This window comes from Pongo abelii, chromosome 17 (genome assembly GCF_028885655.2).
Source record: "Pongo abelii isolate AG06213 chromosome 17, NHGRI_mPonAbe1-v2.0_pri, whole genome shotgun sequence".
In the NCBI taxonomy this organism is placed as follows: Eukaryota; Metazoa; Chordata; class Mammalia; order Primates; family Hominidae; genus Pongo; species Pongo abelii.
In genome coordinates this window covers 60,873,309-60,887,356 of record NC_072002.2, presented here as the reverse complement: position 1 = coordinate 60,887,356, position 14,048 = coordinate 60,873,309, and the positions used below count along the sequence as shown (strand labels likewise).

The 14,048-nt window shown below is 49.2% G+C and overlaps 1 protein-coding gene across 3 annotated transcripts in view; it reads right to left on the bottom strand.

Moving 5' to 3' along the window:
* ARK2C (arkadia (RNF111) C-terminal like ring finger ubiquitin ligase 2C) overlaps positions 1–14,048 on the bottom strand; it is a 127,924-nt gene that overhangs the window by 26,226 nt on the left and 87,650 nt on the right. For 2 of the 3 annotated variants that reach the window (XM_024235928.3, XM_054537838.2), the window contains exon 2: positions 1,613–1,928. The exons of the other annotated variant lie outside the window; for it this stretch is intronic. In XM_024235928.3, coding sequence (XP_024091696.1) covers positions 1,613–1,928 — 316 coding nt within the window. The remainder of the gene's footprint in view (positions 1–1,612; positions 1,929–14,048) is intronic. 3 annotated transcript variants of the gene reach the window in all.

Below are 14,048 nucleotides of genomic sequence, written 5' to 3'. Positions count from 1 at the left end.
ACCACTCTTGACAAACTCCAAGGAAGCTTCCCAGATGAACAGCAGGCTGCAGCTCAGGAACTCTGGCTGTCTCCGGGCTGCCCACTGTGCGAAGGTCTCTCCCTTGGTGTGTCTGTGGCAGATTACCTGGCTCCACCCACACTTTCTGCCTCTTTGCCCCTCTCCTTCCCCCTGTCCTTGGTGGGCCATCTGCAAGACACACAGACTCGCCTCCTACAGGCTCTATGCACCCCTCTACTCCCACCATACTCTTCTCCTCTCCTCAACCCTTTTTCAACACTCTTCTCAGCTTTCATGGCACAGGTCAAAGCCTTCATCCTCCAGGAAGGCCTCCTTGAACATCCCAGATCATGGTGACCTCTTCTCCTTCTGACCTCCTACAGCACTCACCTTCCATCTCAAGCATCCCAAGCCCTATGGTCATGTATGCTTAGGGCCTTAGAGATGATCTAGTCCAGCAGTTCTCAAAGTATGCTGCGAGCATCCTTGGGAGTCCCTGCAACCCTTTCAGGTGGTTCAAGAGGTCAAAACTATTTTCCTAATAATACTATAAGGCTATTTGCCTTTTCACTCTCATTCTGTCACAAATGAACAGAGAGGTTTTCCAGAAACTACATGACACAGATTCTGCAAGAATGAATGCAGAAGCAGACATAAGAACACAGCTGCCTTCTATTAAGCCACACATTAAAGAGATTTGCAAATATGTTTTAAAAAAAGTCATTCTTCTCACTAAACTTATATATAGTGGTTATTTTTCATAAAAATATATTATTGGTGTTAACATGAATTTGTTGTTATTTTTAAGAGAATTAATAAATATTTAAAACTTTTTAGTTTTCATTTTTAATATGGTAAACATCGATAGCCAAAACCCACATAAACAGAAGCTCTTTGTAGTCTTCATTAATTTGTAAGAATGGAAGAGTCCTGAGATCAAAAAGTTTGAGATCCACTGACTGTCCAACTCTTTCTCTTGACAGTTGAGGCTCAGAAAGGCGCAGTGACTTACCCAGGGCCCCACAACCACTCCAGACCTATTTGATTAGAATTGTCTAATTTTACTCCCTGCTTGTTTCCTAATTGTTAATATGCAGCCGGACTCTATCTAGACCGTGGGCTCTTGAGAGCTCTTGAGGGTGGGAAACAGCCATTTCCTTTCGGTATTCTTTAGGGTTCTTGGGTGTTAGAATCAGGCAGTCATAAAGCTGGAGGGGACATGAGGAGTTCCCTAGTCAAATTTCCTCCCGCACCATGCAGGAGTCCACTGTGAGGATCGTCGACCACCAGTTACCCAGTCCCCGACCCTGCACCTGGGTGATGCAATGGGGACACACACTGGCTTCTGAGGGAGCCCCTGTCAGGTCAGGACAGTGCTCACTGCCTGAAATGAATGCCTCTGAAACAATAGCTACTTCCTAGAGAGACCCAGTTGGTGACTGCCGGCCAGGCCAGGGAGAGAAGCCAGGAGTCCAGGAGCCTGTAGCCCCGCCCCCGTCTCCGCCACACCCGGGCCACGCCCTCGCACTGGCCCTGCCCACGCCCTCGCCCTGGCCCTGCCCCCTCAGCCGGCCCCATCCGGGTCCCCACCTCCGCCCCAGGCAGCACCAACCTGGGGTGCGAGACCAGCCTGCGGTGCTGGGCTTCCAGGAGCTGCTGCTGCAGGAGGTATTGCTGGTGCAGGGCCTGAGGTAGGAAGGAGGGACCTGTGACGTCCTGGAACTGCAGGGTGGGCAGCGGGGTCAGCGACTGGTGCAGGGCGCCGCTGTGCTGGTGGGCCGGGGCCATGTGGGCGCTGAGGCCTGGCTGCGACTGCACGGGGTGGGCCAGCGGGAAGTCGGGAGCGAGCTGCTGCGGCTGCGGGGGGCCCAGGTGGAAATGGCGGCAGGAGGTAGCGTGAGGATGCTGAGACCTTTGAAAGGGGGCACCTGGAAGGCAAGGACAGAGACATCTCCATGACGACCAGCACGAGCAGCCGCCACACTGACCCTAGTGCCCACCCGGGGCAGCCTGGGGCTGGTGAAGCTCAAGACCTACATTAGGACACAGCAGCGTCATCACTGTTAGAGGCATGTGGTCATCTTTAACCCAGCCGGGTGAAGGCTGTGTGTGTGTACCTGCTGGAGGGGGGAAGTGTATCTTTATTTTTTATTTATTTTATTTATTTATTTATTTATTTTGAGACGCAGTCTCGCTCTGTCGCCCAGGCTGGAGTGCAGTGGCGCGATCTCGGCTCACTGCAAGCTCCGCCTCCCGGGTTCACGCCACTTTCCTGCCTCAGCCTCCGGAGTAGCTGGGACTACAGGCGCCCGCCACCGCGCCCGGCTGTATTTTTAGTAGAGACGGGGTTTCACCGTGGTCTCGATCTCTTGACCTCGTGATCCACCCGCCTCGGCCTCCCAAAGTGCTGGGATTACAGGCGTGAGCCACCGCGCCTGGCCGGGGAAGTGTATCTTTAATGAATACATAAACATCCTTTTTATAATTAACATACTTGTTTAAAAGTTTTAAGGTTCCTAAAGCTTGGCCTTTTGAATTAGACTCCTATGCAAGCCCACTGACCCTACTACCTTTTTAAAGATGCCACATGGAGAAAAGTTAGTCCAGCCTAGCCAAGCTCTGAATTTCACTGAAGCCTGGCCAGCCAGGACTCAATCCATATGGAACCCTAATTCCCAGAGAATAAAACAACCAGAAGTTGTTTTGCATACACTTTTAAGGAAAAAAAAAGACTCAGATCACACAAAATAGTTTTTAATTTAAGTAATAGTTAAATAATGTGTTATAACATTATCATTTATTTAAAAGCAAAACATGTCCAGGTATAAGCTGGGTTCAGGCTACATTCAATTCGAGCTCTAGTCCCTTTCTAAATAAAATTGAGCTTGATGACAAGAAAGCCTTACAAATTCTAAGTGAAAATCCAGCTCTAAGTGCCAAAGGGAGGCCTTTAATGAGGCCAAGAAGTAGACCCGGCATTTCAGAAAGATTTACAGAAAACTTCCTGCTAAACATGGCAGATTCAGTACATGTCTGCTCCTCCCAATACCCACTAAAATGAGAACAAAGGAATAGAGACAATAAACAGACAAGGACAGAGAACAGGAAAGGTGACATCAGCAGGCAACAGATGTCAACACATTTTTGGAAGAAGAAGAAAGCAGATGGAGGAATTAGCAGAGCTGAGAAATTGAAAACCAAGCACCTACCAAAGGAGTGGTCAAGAAGAAATGGACGAGTCTTGCTGCACAATGCTGGAAGGGTCAGGAATTGGAGGCAGTGGCTACTTTGGAAGGCAGGAGAAAGGGCAGAGCCGAGAACAGGGAGACTGATTGCAATCTGTGTAAGGAGACATTCTGCCCAGGGCTTCTCCCCTTTCTCATGCAAGGCAGTGACTTTCCTTCCCAGAGAGGCTCCAATAGGAGTGGGGGTTGACCCGAGGCAGGAGAGGGCAGGGGTGCAGCACCATGCTAACAAACACAGCAGGATTTAGTGAAAGTCTGACTATGGAACTTTGGAATCCCTTTCCTCTTCTACTACTTGGTGCCAAAAACACTGTTACCCAAGCGTGTGCCCCTCCCCTGCACCCTCCACAGCCCCAGGGTGAAACTGGGGGATGCTTCTCTAAAGAAAATCATTGGTCCCAGGAAGAGCTCTGCAGATACTTCTGGTTGAGAGCACCCCAGATAAATCGTTGGGTCCCCAACTGGCCACTCTATAATGAAGCCCATTCATTGAAAAGTCCATTCTCACCCTCAAGGCACACAGACATTCTAGACAGCTTTAGTGACCTACTCTTTGGCATGAACAGAGAGCCTAAGAGTGATCGGTCTTTTGATTACAAAGTGAAAAGAGAAAGAGAACCTACCAAATTTTTAAAAATGAACTCAGAGAATCATGTCCTTTGCAGGGACATGGATGAAACTGGAAACCATCATTCTCAGCAAACCAATACAGAAACAGAAAACCAAACACCGCATGTTCTCACTCATAAGTGGGAGTTGAACTATGAGAACACATGGACACAGGGAGGGGAACATCACACACCGGGGCCTGTCCAGGGGTGGGGGTCAAGAGGAGGGAGAGCATTAAGAGAAATACCTAATGTAGATGATGGATTGATGGGTGCAGCAAACCATAATGGCACGTGTATACCTATGTAACAAACCCGCACGTTCTGCACATGTATCCCAGAACTTAAAGAATAATTTTTAAAAAATGAACTCGAGGAACAGAGTTAATGCAAGGGCTAGAAAAAACTTCAAAACAATATAATCCATACCCTCAGGAAAATAAGATGTTGGATCCATGCAACAACAGGAAGCTCTTGAAGAAGGATCAATGAGAAAACAAGAAAAAGAGCTCTTGGCAATTAGAAATGTACGAGGTGAAAAGAAATTCAACAGGGCAATTGGAAGACAAAGCTGGGGACTCTCAGAAACCAGAATGAGAAGACAGAGAAATGGGGAATGGGAGGAAAAAAGATGCAAACGTTGAAGGAACCAGTCAGAAATTGCACATTTCACTAGAAAGAGAGAAAGAAGGGAGGAAATGATAGGCAGAAAATTAGGAACAAAAATTACAAAGCCTGTTTCCTAGAACTGAAAGTCTGCATTTCTAGATAGAAAAGGCCTCTGAGTGCCCAGCAAAATGGATGGGGGAAAGAACCCACCCGAAAGACATCTCCCTGTGAAGTGTCCAAACAACAGGAGCAAAGAGGTGGTTCTGAAGCCTTCCAGAGAAAAATCCAACAGGTCCCATGAAGGTCAGAAATCAGAATAGCTTGAGATTTTTCAAGAATGAATCCAGAAGCTTGAAAATAATAGAGCAGCTACCTTCAAGGTATTGAGGGGGAAGGGTGATTTCCAATATAGAATTATCTGCCCAGCCAAACCATTAATCAAGTATGAGAGTAGAATAAAGCCATTTTCAAACATATAGGAGCTCAAAAAAAATTAACCTTCTCAACACTCCTTCTCAAAAAGGTACTAACACAAACCAAGAAAGAGGAACAACAAAATAAGGCTGCACCCGACAGAGGTAGAAGGCTTCCCAAGCACACAGCTGCGCAGGGACCTCTGCAGCCATTCCACAGGGGAGCAGGAGGGCGGGGACTCTGGGAGGAGATGTGGAGGAGAGGAGAGGGGACTGGAAACAATGGGACTGCTGACAAATGTGACAAATACATGAAAATAGTATTACTGCACAGTGGCTCACATCCATAATCCCAACACTTTGGGATTACTTAGGAGGGTAAGGCAGGAGGACCACTTGAGGTCATGGGTTCAAGGCCAGCCTGGACAACATAGCAAGACCCCATCTCAATAAAAGAAAGGGGAAAAAAAGAGTATTTTAAAAAATAGTATTTGAAGGAATTTTATAATGTGATAGAGAGTTTGGTAAGAATTTGTAAAAATGCTATGGAAAACAAAACAATCCAAAGAAAGTGAGGCAATTATTATGACCAGGAAAAGAAAAAGTTGTGTAAGAAACTGTAACTACCTGTATGATGTTATACTTGGCTCAACAGTAAACAACATTTCTATATTAACAATAAAACAAATAATAAGCTATATTAGAACAGAAAAGGACATTTCTTCCACAATATGAATAACAGGCAATATCAGAAATTTAAAAACAGACAAATAGAAATCTAATCTTTGGTTGTAAATTTGCTTGGTAATTTATGTCTTTCAGGAAAGAAATGCCTGAAGAAGAGTTAAAAGCGCACTGTGGTTGAGGGATTTTGCCTCTGGTGTGGAGGGCAAAGGGCAGACCAAAGCTGCTTGGCTCAATGTGTCTTATGCTAGTCTGTTCAGCCTTGTAGATTACGTGCATGTCACTGATCAATTTTTTAAAATAAATCTTTGCAGAAAGAAATGAAAATCCAAAGAATTTCTGCCTGACTGCAAGTGAGCCAGAGAAGAATTATCTAGAACTTTAATTCCCACAAGGATTTCCATAAATCAGGCCTCTCTGCCTTATAGATTCTGGCTTTGGTGAGTCCGGGGGCTGCAGCATGAGCAAGCGGCACCGGACCCCCTTCCCCTCACTCCATGGTCTACCATCACACAGGACAAAGGGAAGGAGACTGCCAGTGTGACAGAGGGAAGGAGGGCAAGGAAAGGGAAGCACAGCAGAGGGATAAAGAAGAGAAGTAGAAGATAAGCATGACTATAAAGGAAAAGAATGGGATGAAAACGGGTATTGTCAAGACTCTCACCCAGCACTATCCAACAGAATTATAATGTGGGCCACATAGGGAATTTTACATTTCCTAGTAGTCACCTTTTAAAAAGAAAAAAGAAACAGTTGAAATTAATTTTAATAATATATGTTTCTGTAATTCATCATATCCAAAATGTTATTTCAATATGTATTCTATGTAAAAAATTATTGAGCTTTTTAAAATTCTTTTCTTTTCTTACTATGTCTTCAAAATCTGGTGGCTATTTTGTACTTGCCACACATGTCAATTCGCCCTAGCCTCATTCCAAGTGCCCAGGAGCCACTGGAGGTGAGTGACTTCCATTTTGGACAGTGCAACTCTATAGGAAAAAAGCCAATTCCTTACACAGAGCAAAGCATTTCAGCCAAGTTTCCTAACTGATAGAGTGGAGCAGTGACCACTGCTTACTGGTGAAATCCAAACCCCTTGGCCTGGTTTTGTTTGTTTGTTTTTGTTTTTGATTTTTTTGAGATGGAGTCTCGCTCTGTCACCAGGCTGAAGTGCAGTGGCATGATCTCAGCTCACTACAATCTCCACCTCCCGGGTTCAAGCCATTCTCCTGCCTCAGCCTCCCGAGTAGCTGGGACTACAGGTGCCTGCCACCACACCCAGCTAATTTTTGTATTTTTAGTAGAGACGGGGTTTCACCATGTTAGCCAGAACGGTCTTGATCTCCTGACCTCATGGTCCGTCCGCCTCGGCCTCCCAAAGTGCTGGGATTACAGACGTGAGCCACTGTGCCCGGCCTCCCCTTGGCCTGGTGTTAAAGCTACATTCACCTTGTTTCCCACAGACCCCTCCAAGCCCTCCCCCAGCCGTCCACACTGGTCTACCAAGGAGCCTTCAGCTTTCTCTGGAGACTCATTAGGAGGACACTTCTCTCACGTTCCCACTGGAGAGTTTGTGCTCCCATCTCCCTGGCTGCTTTTCCCATCTCGAAAGGTCCGTGTCTCCTCTCAGCTCCTCCAGAAATACCACGCTGCCCACCAGCCCCAGGGATGCCTTCCTCCTCTGAGTTCTGAGAACTCCCTTCTCTCCCACTCCTTTGGCACCTGGCAGTGGCTACCTTGAGCTGTCTCTTCACACTGGCCGCCCCCACCAGGCTGGGCTTCGTGTCTTTGCTGTTTCTGGATCCCCACGCACCTGGCTTGGTGCTGGCACCCAGTAAATACCTGCTTGTCTGACGGATTGTTGTGGGGAGTGAGGGAAGCTCCGTGGCTCTAAGGGGCTGCGGGTTTGAGGCTGGTTGAAGGCAGACTGGTTTGAAATGGAATGGGAAAGAGAATGGCAAGTGGGGCCAGGTAGGCTCTGGGTTTTGATGCTGTGGCATGGGAAGGCCAGGTCAGGCGGGGCTGGCCAGTACCCTCCCGGGTGGGCCCTGGTGGAGCCTCCCCCACTGCCACGAACGTGCAGCTGCCTGCCTCGCAGCAGCCCCTCCTGCCGTGAGGATACCCACTCTATCCAAGGAGCCTTCAGGTTTCTCTGGAGGCTCATTAGGAGGAGCACCAACCACCCCAGCCTGGGGGGATTTCTACCATCCTACAACCTGTGCCCTCCAGCGGACGCACTGGGAAGTGAGAGCAGATGCCTTCTCTCCGGGGTGGCAGCCAGAGGGAGGTGGGCACAGGTACCTGGCTGTCTGTAACATTCTAGGCAATTGCTACCTGCAAGGTCCTTTGACTTCCCTTCTGGGAAGCTGTGCTTCTTCCCTCCACCGTCTCCATCCCCAGAGTGGTTCTTGGTCTCAACACCCTGCTGAGAAGGGAACTGGAAGTGGAAACATCCACCTTGCCCCCTGGGGCCTCTCCTCAGCCCTAAATCATGTAGGGTCTGTAACAGTACCAGGCAGCAGCTGCTCTGTTTGGTCCCTAAGACCAAAGGAGTGAAGCTCTCAGGATAGAATATCTGGGCCCATGACAAATCAATGATCAGTGATGTCTGAAAAACAGACATCCCAAATACCCCATTAGTAGACAACCTGCAATTTTTCCTGTTAGAGTTACTCCTTGAAGTTAAAAAATAATCTCCAGATGTCCCTGATTACATTATGCATTTGTTATATTTCCCCAGGCTAAAATGCCATCAGTTGAAAGACCCATTATGAGCTAAATAATATTTTTAGGGAGTAGGGAGAAAGAAGGGTCTCCCAGAAACAAACAAACACCACATTAAATAAATACATCAATGGTAAGACACACATTCGTTTCAGAAGAAAAATGTGCATCTTAGAATTCTGGAGTTGATACGGACAGTGAGTACACCTGAGAACTGGCCAGGAGCTGTACCATAAAGCAGGGGATGGGGGCCTGAGTGAGGTGGGTGCAGGGCTGAGGATAGCCCTGTACAGCTGGGACGGGGGAACCCACAGGTGCTGGGCTCACCTGACGCCCACCTGGCACACATGGTACACACTATAGGTGACCCACAAATGCCTGGGGACTGCTGGCTGCTGGATAGTGGGTGGATAGGAGGACAGAAGAACCCATAGGGCAGGGAAAGGAAAGGGAGAAGCAGAGAGCAGTGGGGAAGGTGGGTGGGGATAACAGTGACAAGGTTCCTGAGTCTCTATAAGGCTCACTGCCTTGCCTGGGACTCTCATCTGATAAGTAACAAAGTAGAAATTTGAACCAAGGTGTTTCCTGAAAGCCAAATGTGGACGGGCAGAAGGGAACAGAGCACAGGGAGTTAGGAAGCTTGGTGAAATATGGTAGCAGTGAGAGAGTGCTGTGGGCTGAATGTTGGTGTCACCCCAAAGTCATATGTTCAAATCCTAACCACCAAGGTGATGGATTTAGGAGGCAGGGCCTTTGGGAGGTGATCAGGTCGTGGGGATAAAACCCAATGAATAGGATCAGTGCCCTTATAAAAGAGGCCCCAAAGAGCTGGCTTGCTGCTTCCACCAGTGAGAATACAGAGGGAAGGAGCCATCTATGAGGAGGCAGGCCCTCACCAGACCCAAATCTGCCAACACCTTGATCTTGGACTGCCCAGCCTCCAGAACTGTGAGTAGTGCATTTCTGTTGTTCATAAGCTCCCAGCCTACGGCCTTCTGTTAGAGCATCCAGAACAGACTAAGACGGGGGGTCTCCCAGGGAGAAGGATGGTGCAGAAATAGGGCCAGAACACCAAGAGGACACACTGGGTGCAGTCGGGGGCTCCTCTGGCCAGCAGATGAGGGGAGTGGAGTGAGGGCTGGGCCTGGGCAGGAGCAAAGAGCCAGGCCAAGAAGTCAGATGCCAGGGACCATGGAAGGCAGCAAAGGCTTCTTCAGGGAAGGCTGACTACCGAGCTAGAGGTCCTGATGCTCCAGCCCCAGGACTTGCTCTGGAGGAAAGTGGAGTTTCATCCTCAAGACTCCAGGGCTGAGAGGCACTGCCTTCCAGTCCTCCAAGGAAAAAGGGGCTGAAGGAGGGGAAGAACAGGCAGCCTGAAGGGCCCCACAGGGCACCTGACATCTCGACCTGGCCTGCCACCCACCCGGGGCCACCCCAGTGATAATGGCCTTCTGCTGGTGGGCACCTCAAGCACAGGTCTGTGCAGGGTCCCTGTTGCAGGCCCCCCAGCTGACCAGAGCCAGCTCTCCCTGCTCCAGGGATGTGGGATCCTGGGAGAGTAGGATGGGATCCAAACCCTGCCGGGGTTCTCTGGGGCTCCCCGGAAGCCCAAGTTCCCGCCTCCCCAGACCAGCTCTCAGGTGTCAGGTTTCCCACTGTGCTCAGCTACCGAGCCAGCCTTACTCTTCCCCAGCGTTGGGGCAGAACAGGGAGAGGACACTGGAGGCAGGGCCCTGATGGTCAGAAAGGAGCGGGAGGCCCAAGACTCCCTCTCCAAAGGCACCAGGGAGGGGCAGGGAGAAAGAAGACAGGACAGCCGGCCGCAGGGCTGGAGAGGCTCAGCCTCATCAGCCGGGGTTCAGCGCTGGCTCCTTTTTGAAAAGCCCACACAAGCAGCAAAGAAAGCCGGCCTTTTGAAAAGCAGGTCTCTGCCCACAGAGGCCAGTGAGGAAGGCATCACTACCAAGAAGTCTTCAAAGCCAGGCAGAGTCACCCGGTGTAAGGTCTCCGTCCCAAAGGCCAGGGCACTTCCCCTCACAGTCAGACCTGGACAGCCCCATGGACTTCTCCAGGCCCTAGTTTCCTGGACTTGTGACCTGCAGTGATGCTGCTGATCCCACACACCTGCTGAAATCTCTTTGCTGGCAGGGGCCTCAAATAGCTTCTGACCAGGCCTCTCATCTTATTCACGGGGAGGCTAAGTAGAAAGTAGAAAGCACCGGGAAGATGTTTGTGTTCAGTGTTGTGACCGCCGCCAGGGTCCTAGAGCTGGACAGAGCAGACCTGAGATGGGCACGTCAGAGCTGTGATGTGATGCCCAACATTTGAAGTGGGCTGGAAGCAGGGAGAAACAAGGACCAGCGCTGACCTTCGAAATCCCTCTTCCAAATAAATGGCTGCCATGTTAACTTTCCTAAAGCACAGTTCTGAGCATTCCATTCCCTGCCCAAATCCCCCTCCCAGCCTTGCTCTCTCTCACTGCTGTATCTGACCTTCCTCATCTCTCCCAGACCCCCAGGGGCCTTGCCTGCCTCTGGGCCCTTGACAGCCGTTCTCTGTCCTCTGGCACTGCCACCCTGCTTTGCCAGACCATTGCATCCTGTCCAACCTTGACTATCCTGGGCAGATGTTAACTCCCCTGGGAGCCCTCCAAGACCTTCCCAGGTGGATGAAATTCTCCTCTCCATCTGATTTGTGGCATTTAGGCCATTATACTTGGCATTTTGTCTGTGTATGAATTTTACCTCCAATAAAGTTGTGAAGTGAGTGTTTTCAGAGAAGGTACCATGCAGTAAATGCCCTTTGTTCTTAGAAAGGCATATTCTTAGAAATATTCTGAGATGGGAGGATAATGAGATACTGGAGAAAAGAGGAAAAGAAAGAGGGAAGGACGTGGAGAGAGAAGAGTGAAGAAGGAGGAAGGAGGGAAAGGAGGAAGAAAGAGTTCTTTATCTTAGAACAGGTAAGGATGAAGTTATTAGCTAGTAAAGAAGCATAGTTCTTCATGGAATCCTCCAATATCCTAGCTAAATGAAGTGCAGAGATCACGCAGCCTTCATTCTACAGATGAAGATCTGGAGGCCAGGAAATCTGGGGTGGCATGTCTGAGGGCTCTAGGGTAGCCATGGCCAAGTTGGGGCTGGCGTCCAGGCCTCCTGAGTCCCAGTGCTGCAGTGCGATCCCCCTGCTCTGCCACATCAGTGTCACGGCCTTCCAGCACGTGGGTCCTCATACGCCCATATACGTCTTCACATGGTACGCCCAGAGAGGAGCCCACCTACCTGGTGGCTTGCTGAATGGAAATAACATGCCATGGTCCTGGTGGTACCACCTCTTCTGCCCATCCCTCTCTCTCCCCTGAGTTCCCCTAGGAATAAGCCTGTTCCTGCCTATGACAGTAACCAAGAAACAAAGCACTAGCTCCTGGCCTCCATGGGGAATAGACTTGAATCTCATCTTTGGGAGACGCTGAGGAATGGCCGAGGTGAGCACGACTGCTCAGGCACAATGCAGTTTGCCTTGGCCGATAGCCCCAGGCCTCCTCCCTGGACTAAGGAAATGCCAAGGACAAGCCCTGCCTCTATAGAGCAGGCCAAATGTTTCCAGGCCCTTGGGTGCTTCTGTAGCAAGACAAATCCCAGGGCCTTTGGACATCCCCCAAAGGAAAGACTTTAGGCCTTGCATTTCACAGGGTTTAACTGATGGAAAGGTTGAAGGAAATTCCTGGGTACTGGAACTGATTTTGGGAAACTCATATTAAAATGGACATTGATAAACTGGACTCTGATGATGGACAGCAAGGTTGTGAAGGGACTTGAGTAATCTGACTCTAGGAACAGTTGGAGAATCTGGGCATGAGCAGGGAAGACGAAACTCTGGGTCAGGTAATAGCTGCAGTCAAAGGGTAAAGGTCTTTCCGGTAGGTGGATTTGAGTCAACATAAGGAAGACATTTCTCAGAATTTATTTTGTCTCCCAAAGTTCCTTATCACTGCAGATGTCCATGCAGAGGCCAATTAACTGCTCAGAAGAGGAGTGTGAACACCAGCAAAGGGTGGTGGTGTGACCTGGAGTACTACCAGGGCCCTTTTTGGCCCACCAGGAGATATGCAAATTCCCTGCAACATCTACCCTCCTTTTGGCCTGATCGTAGTTAAAGTTGGCAAACTGGACAGTCACCTTCTGTGAAGGCACAGAGAGCTGGACCTTAGTAGGGGGGAAGAAGCATGGCTTGGGTTGAGGGGGAGAGAGCAAGCCTTGGGTCCTCAGGGAGCAAGCCGGGGGCCCTGCCCTCAGGTGGAAGGAGATATAGTCCAGAGGAGGCCCACGTCCAAAGACAGACTTCACGTTCTACTCAACATGGCCCCTAGGGAGCCTCCTCTCCCCTCTGCATGGATACAGCTCAGAATCTCGTTTCCTGTATCTTCTGAGTCTCTCAATGGCCCACACTGACTTTTCTAGCCTGGGAGAAATTCGGATTTCGTGCAACTAGGTAATGCACCCTTTGTGACTCATTCAGATGCAGGGTGCTTGGGAAAGTGATACAGGAAAAATGAGGGTTGGGAGAAATTTTAGGGAACATTGAATGGCAGAACTGAGAGTCTGGGGTAGACTTCATGAGCTAACTACTTGACTACACACCAGATAAATCAGAGATGAAGAAAACTAAAGTGGGCCATCTGCCCAGGACCCAGCTTCAAAGGCCATTCTTTCCGGGTTCCTTACCTACTCCACGTATATCAGTTTGACCTCTTTTGCTCCAGTCTGATCAACCCCAAGAGGCCTATTGCTTGGCTTCACCCCCAGGGCTGCCATGGGTCTGCTTTCCTCCCTCTCTGTCTATTGGTTCCTGGTCCAATGGAGGATGCCAAGGGCCTAGAAAGAAAGTGATATGTCCAAAGGGATCCTTTACAGCCAAGAGCGGCTTTGTGATGCTTCCCCAGGGCCAGGCTTTGATCTCTAATGAAAAGCTCAGCTTCTTCCAAGGAACTGAATTCCTGCTCTCAAAACACTGATGGGAGGGGACTTTGCATCCTGAGGAACCTACTTGCCCATGAGTCTGAGACGATTAAGCAGCAAGCTTCCAACAAGCAGCAAAGGGCCAGCTTTTAGCTCCATTTGCCATCATGGACCAGGAGTAAGGGAAAGAAGCCTAGAAGGGTTGGTTAGAGACAAGATACAATTACAGAAGAAAACCTCTGTGCATAATGGGACAATGTTCCGGGCATGATCTATCCAAGAAGATACTTTTCCCCATCTAAACCAACAAAGTGTATGGACACATTCCCACCACAATCCTAACAAGGCATTTTGTGGAAGGCATATATGATCAGAAGACTGTACACTCCATGAAGGCAGAGCCTAGGTCTGTCTCATTCACCTCTACCCCTACTGCCTGGCACAGATCCTAATACACAGTAAGAACTTGCTGAATGAAGGAATGAATGAATGATCATGAACAGGTGAGCATGGAGGAAGCATCATCTTGCCAAAAACCTTGGTCATGTGCAAGCAGCTGCCTCGCAGGATTTTAGAGCTGCATGGAATTTCATGGTGTCAGAGGGAGAAACAAAACTAAAGCAAATAAAGTGCAAGGTAGAAAGACTAGCTTGGAAGAATTATAGACAGAAAGATTGGGAATTCTTTGCAATGAGTATAGGGGCCCAGTTGCAGGTCCAGCATGAACTGAGGAGATCCAGCACAGAGGTGGTCAGTGTGCATCACAATCAACTAACAGAAGAAGCAATTTCAGACCCAAAACAGAAG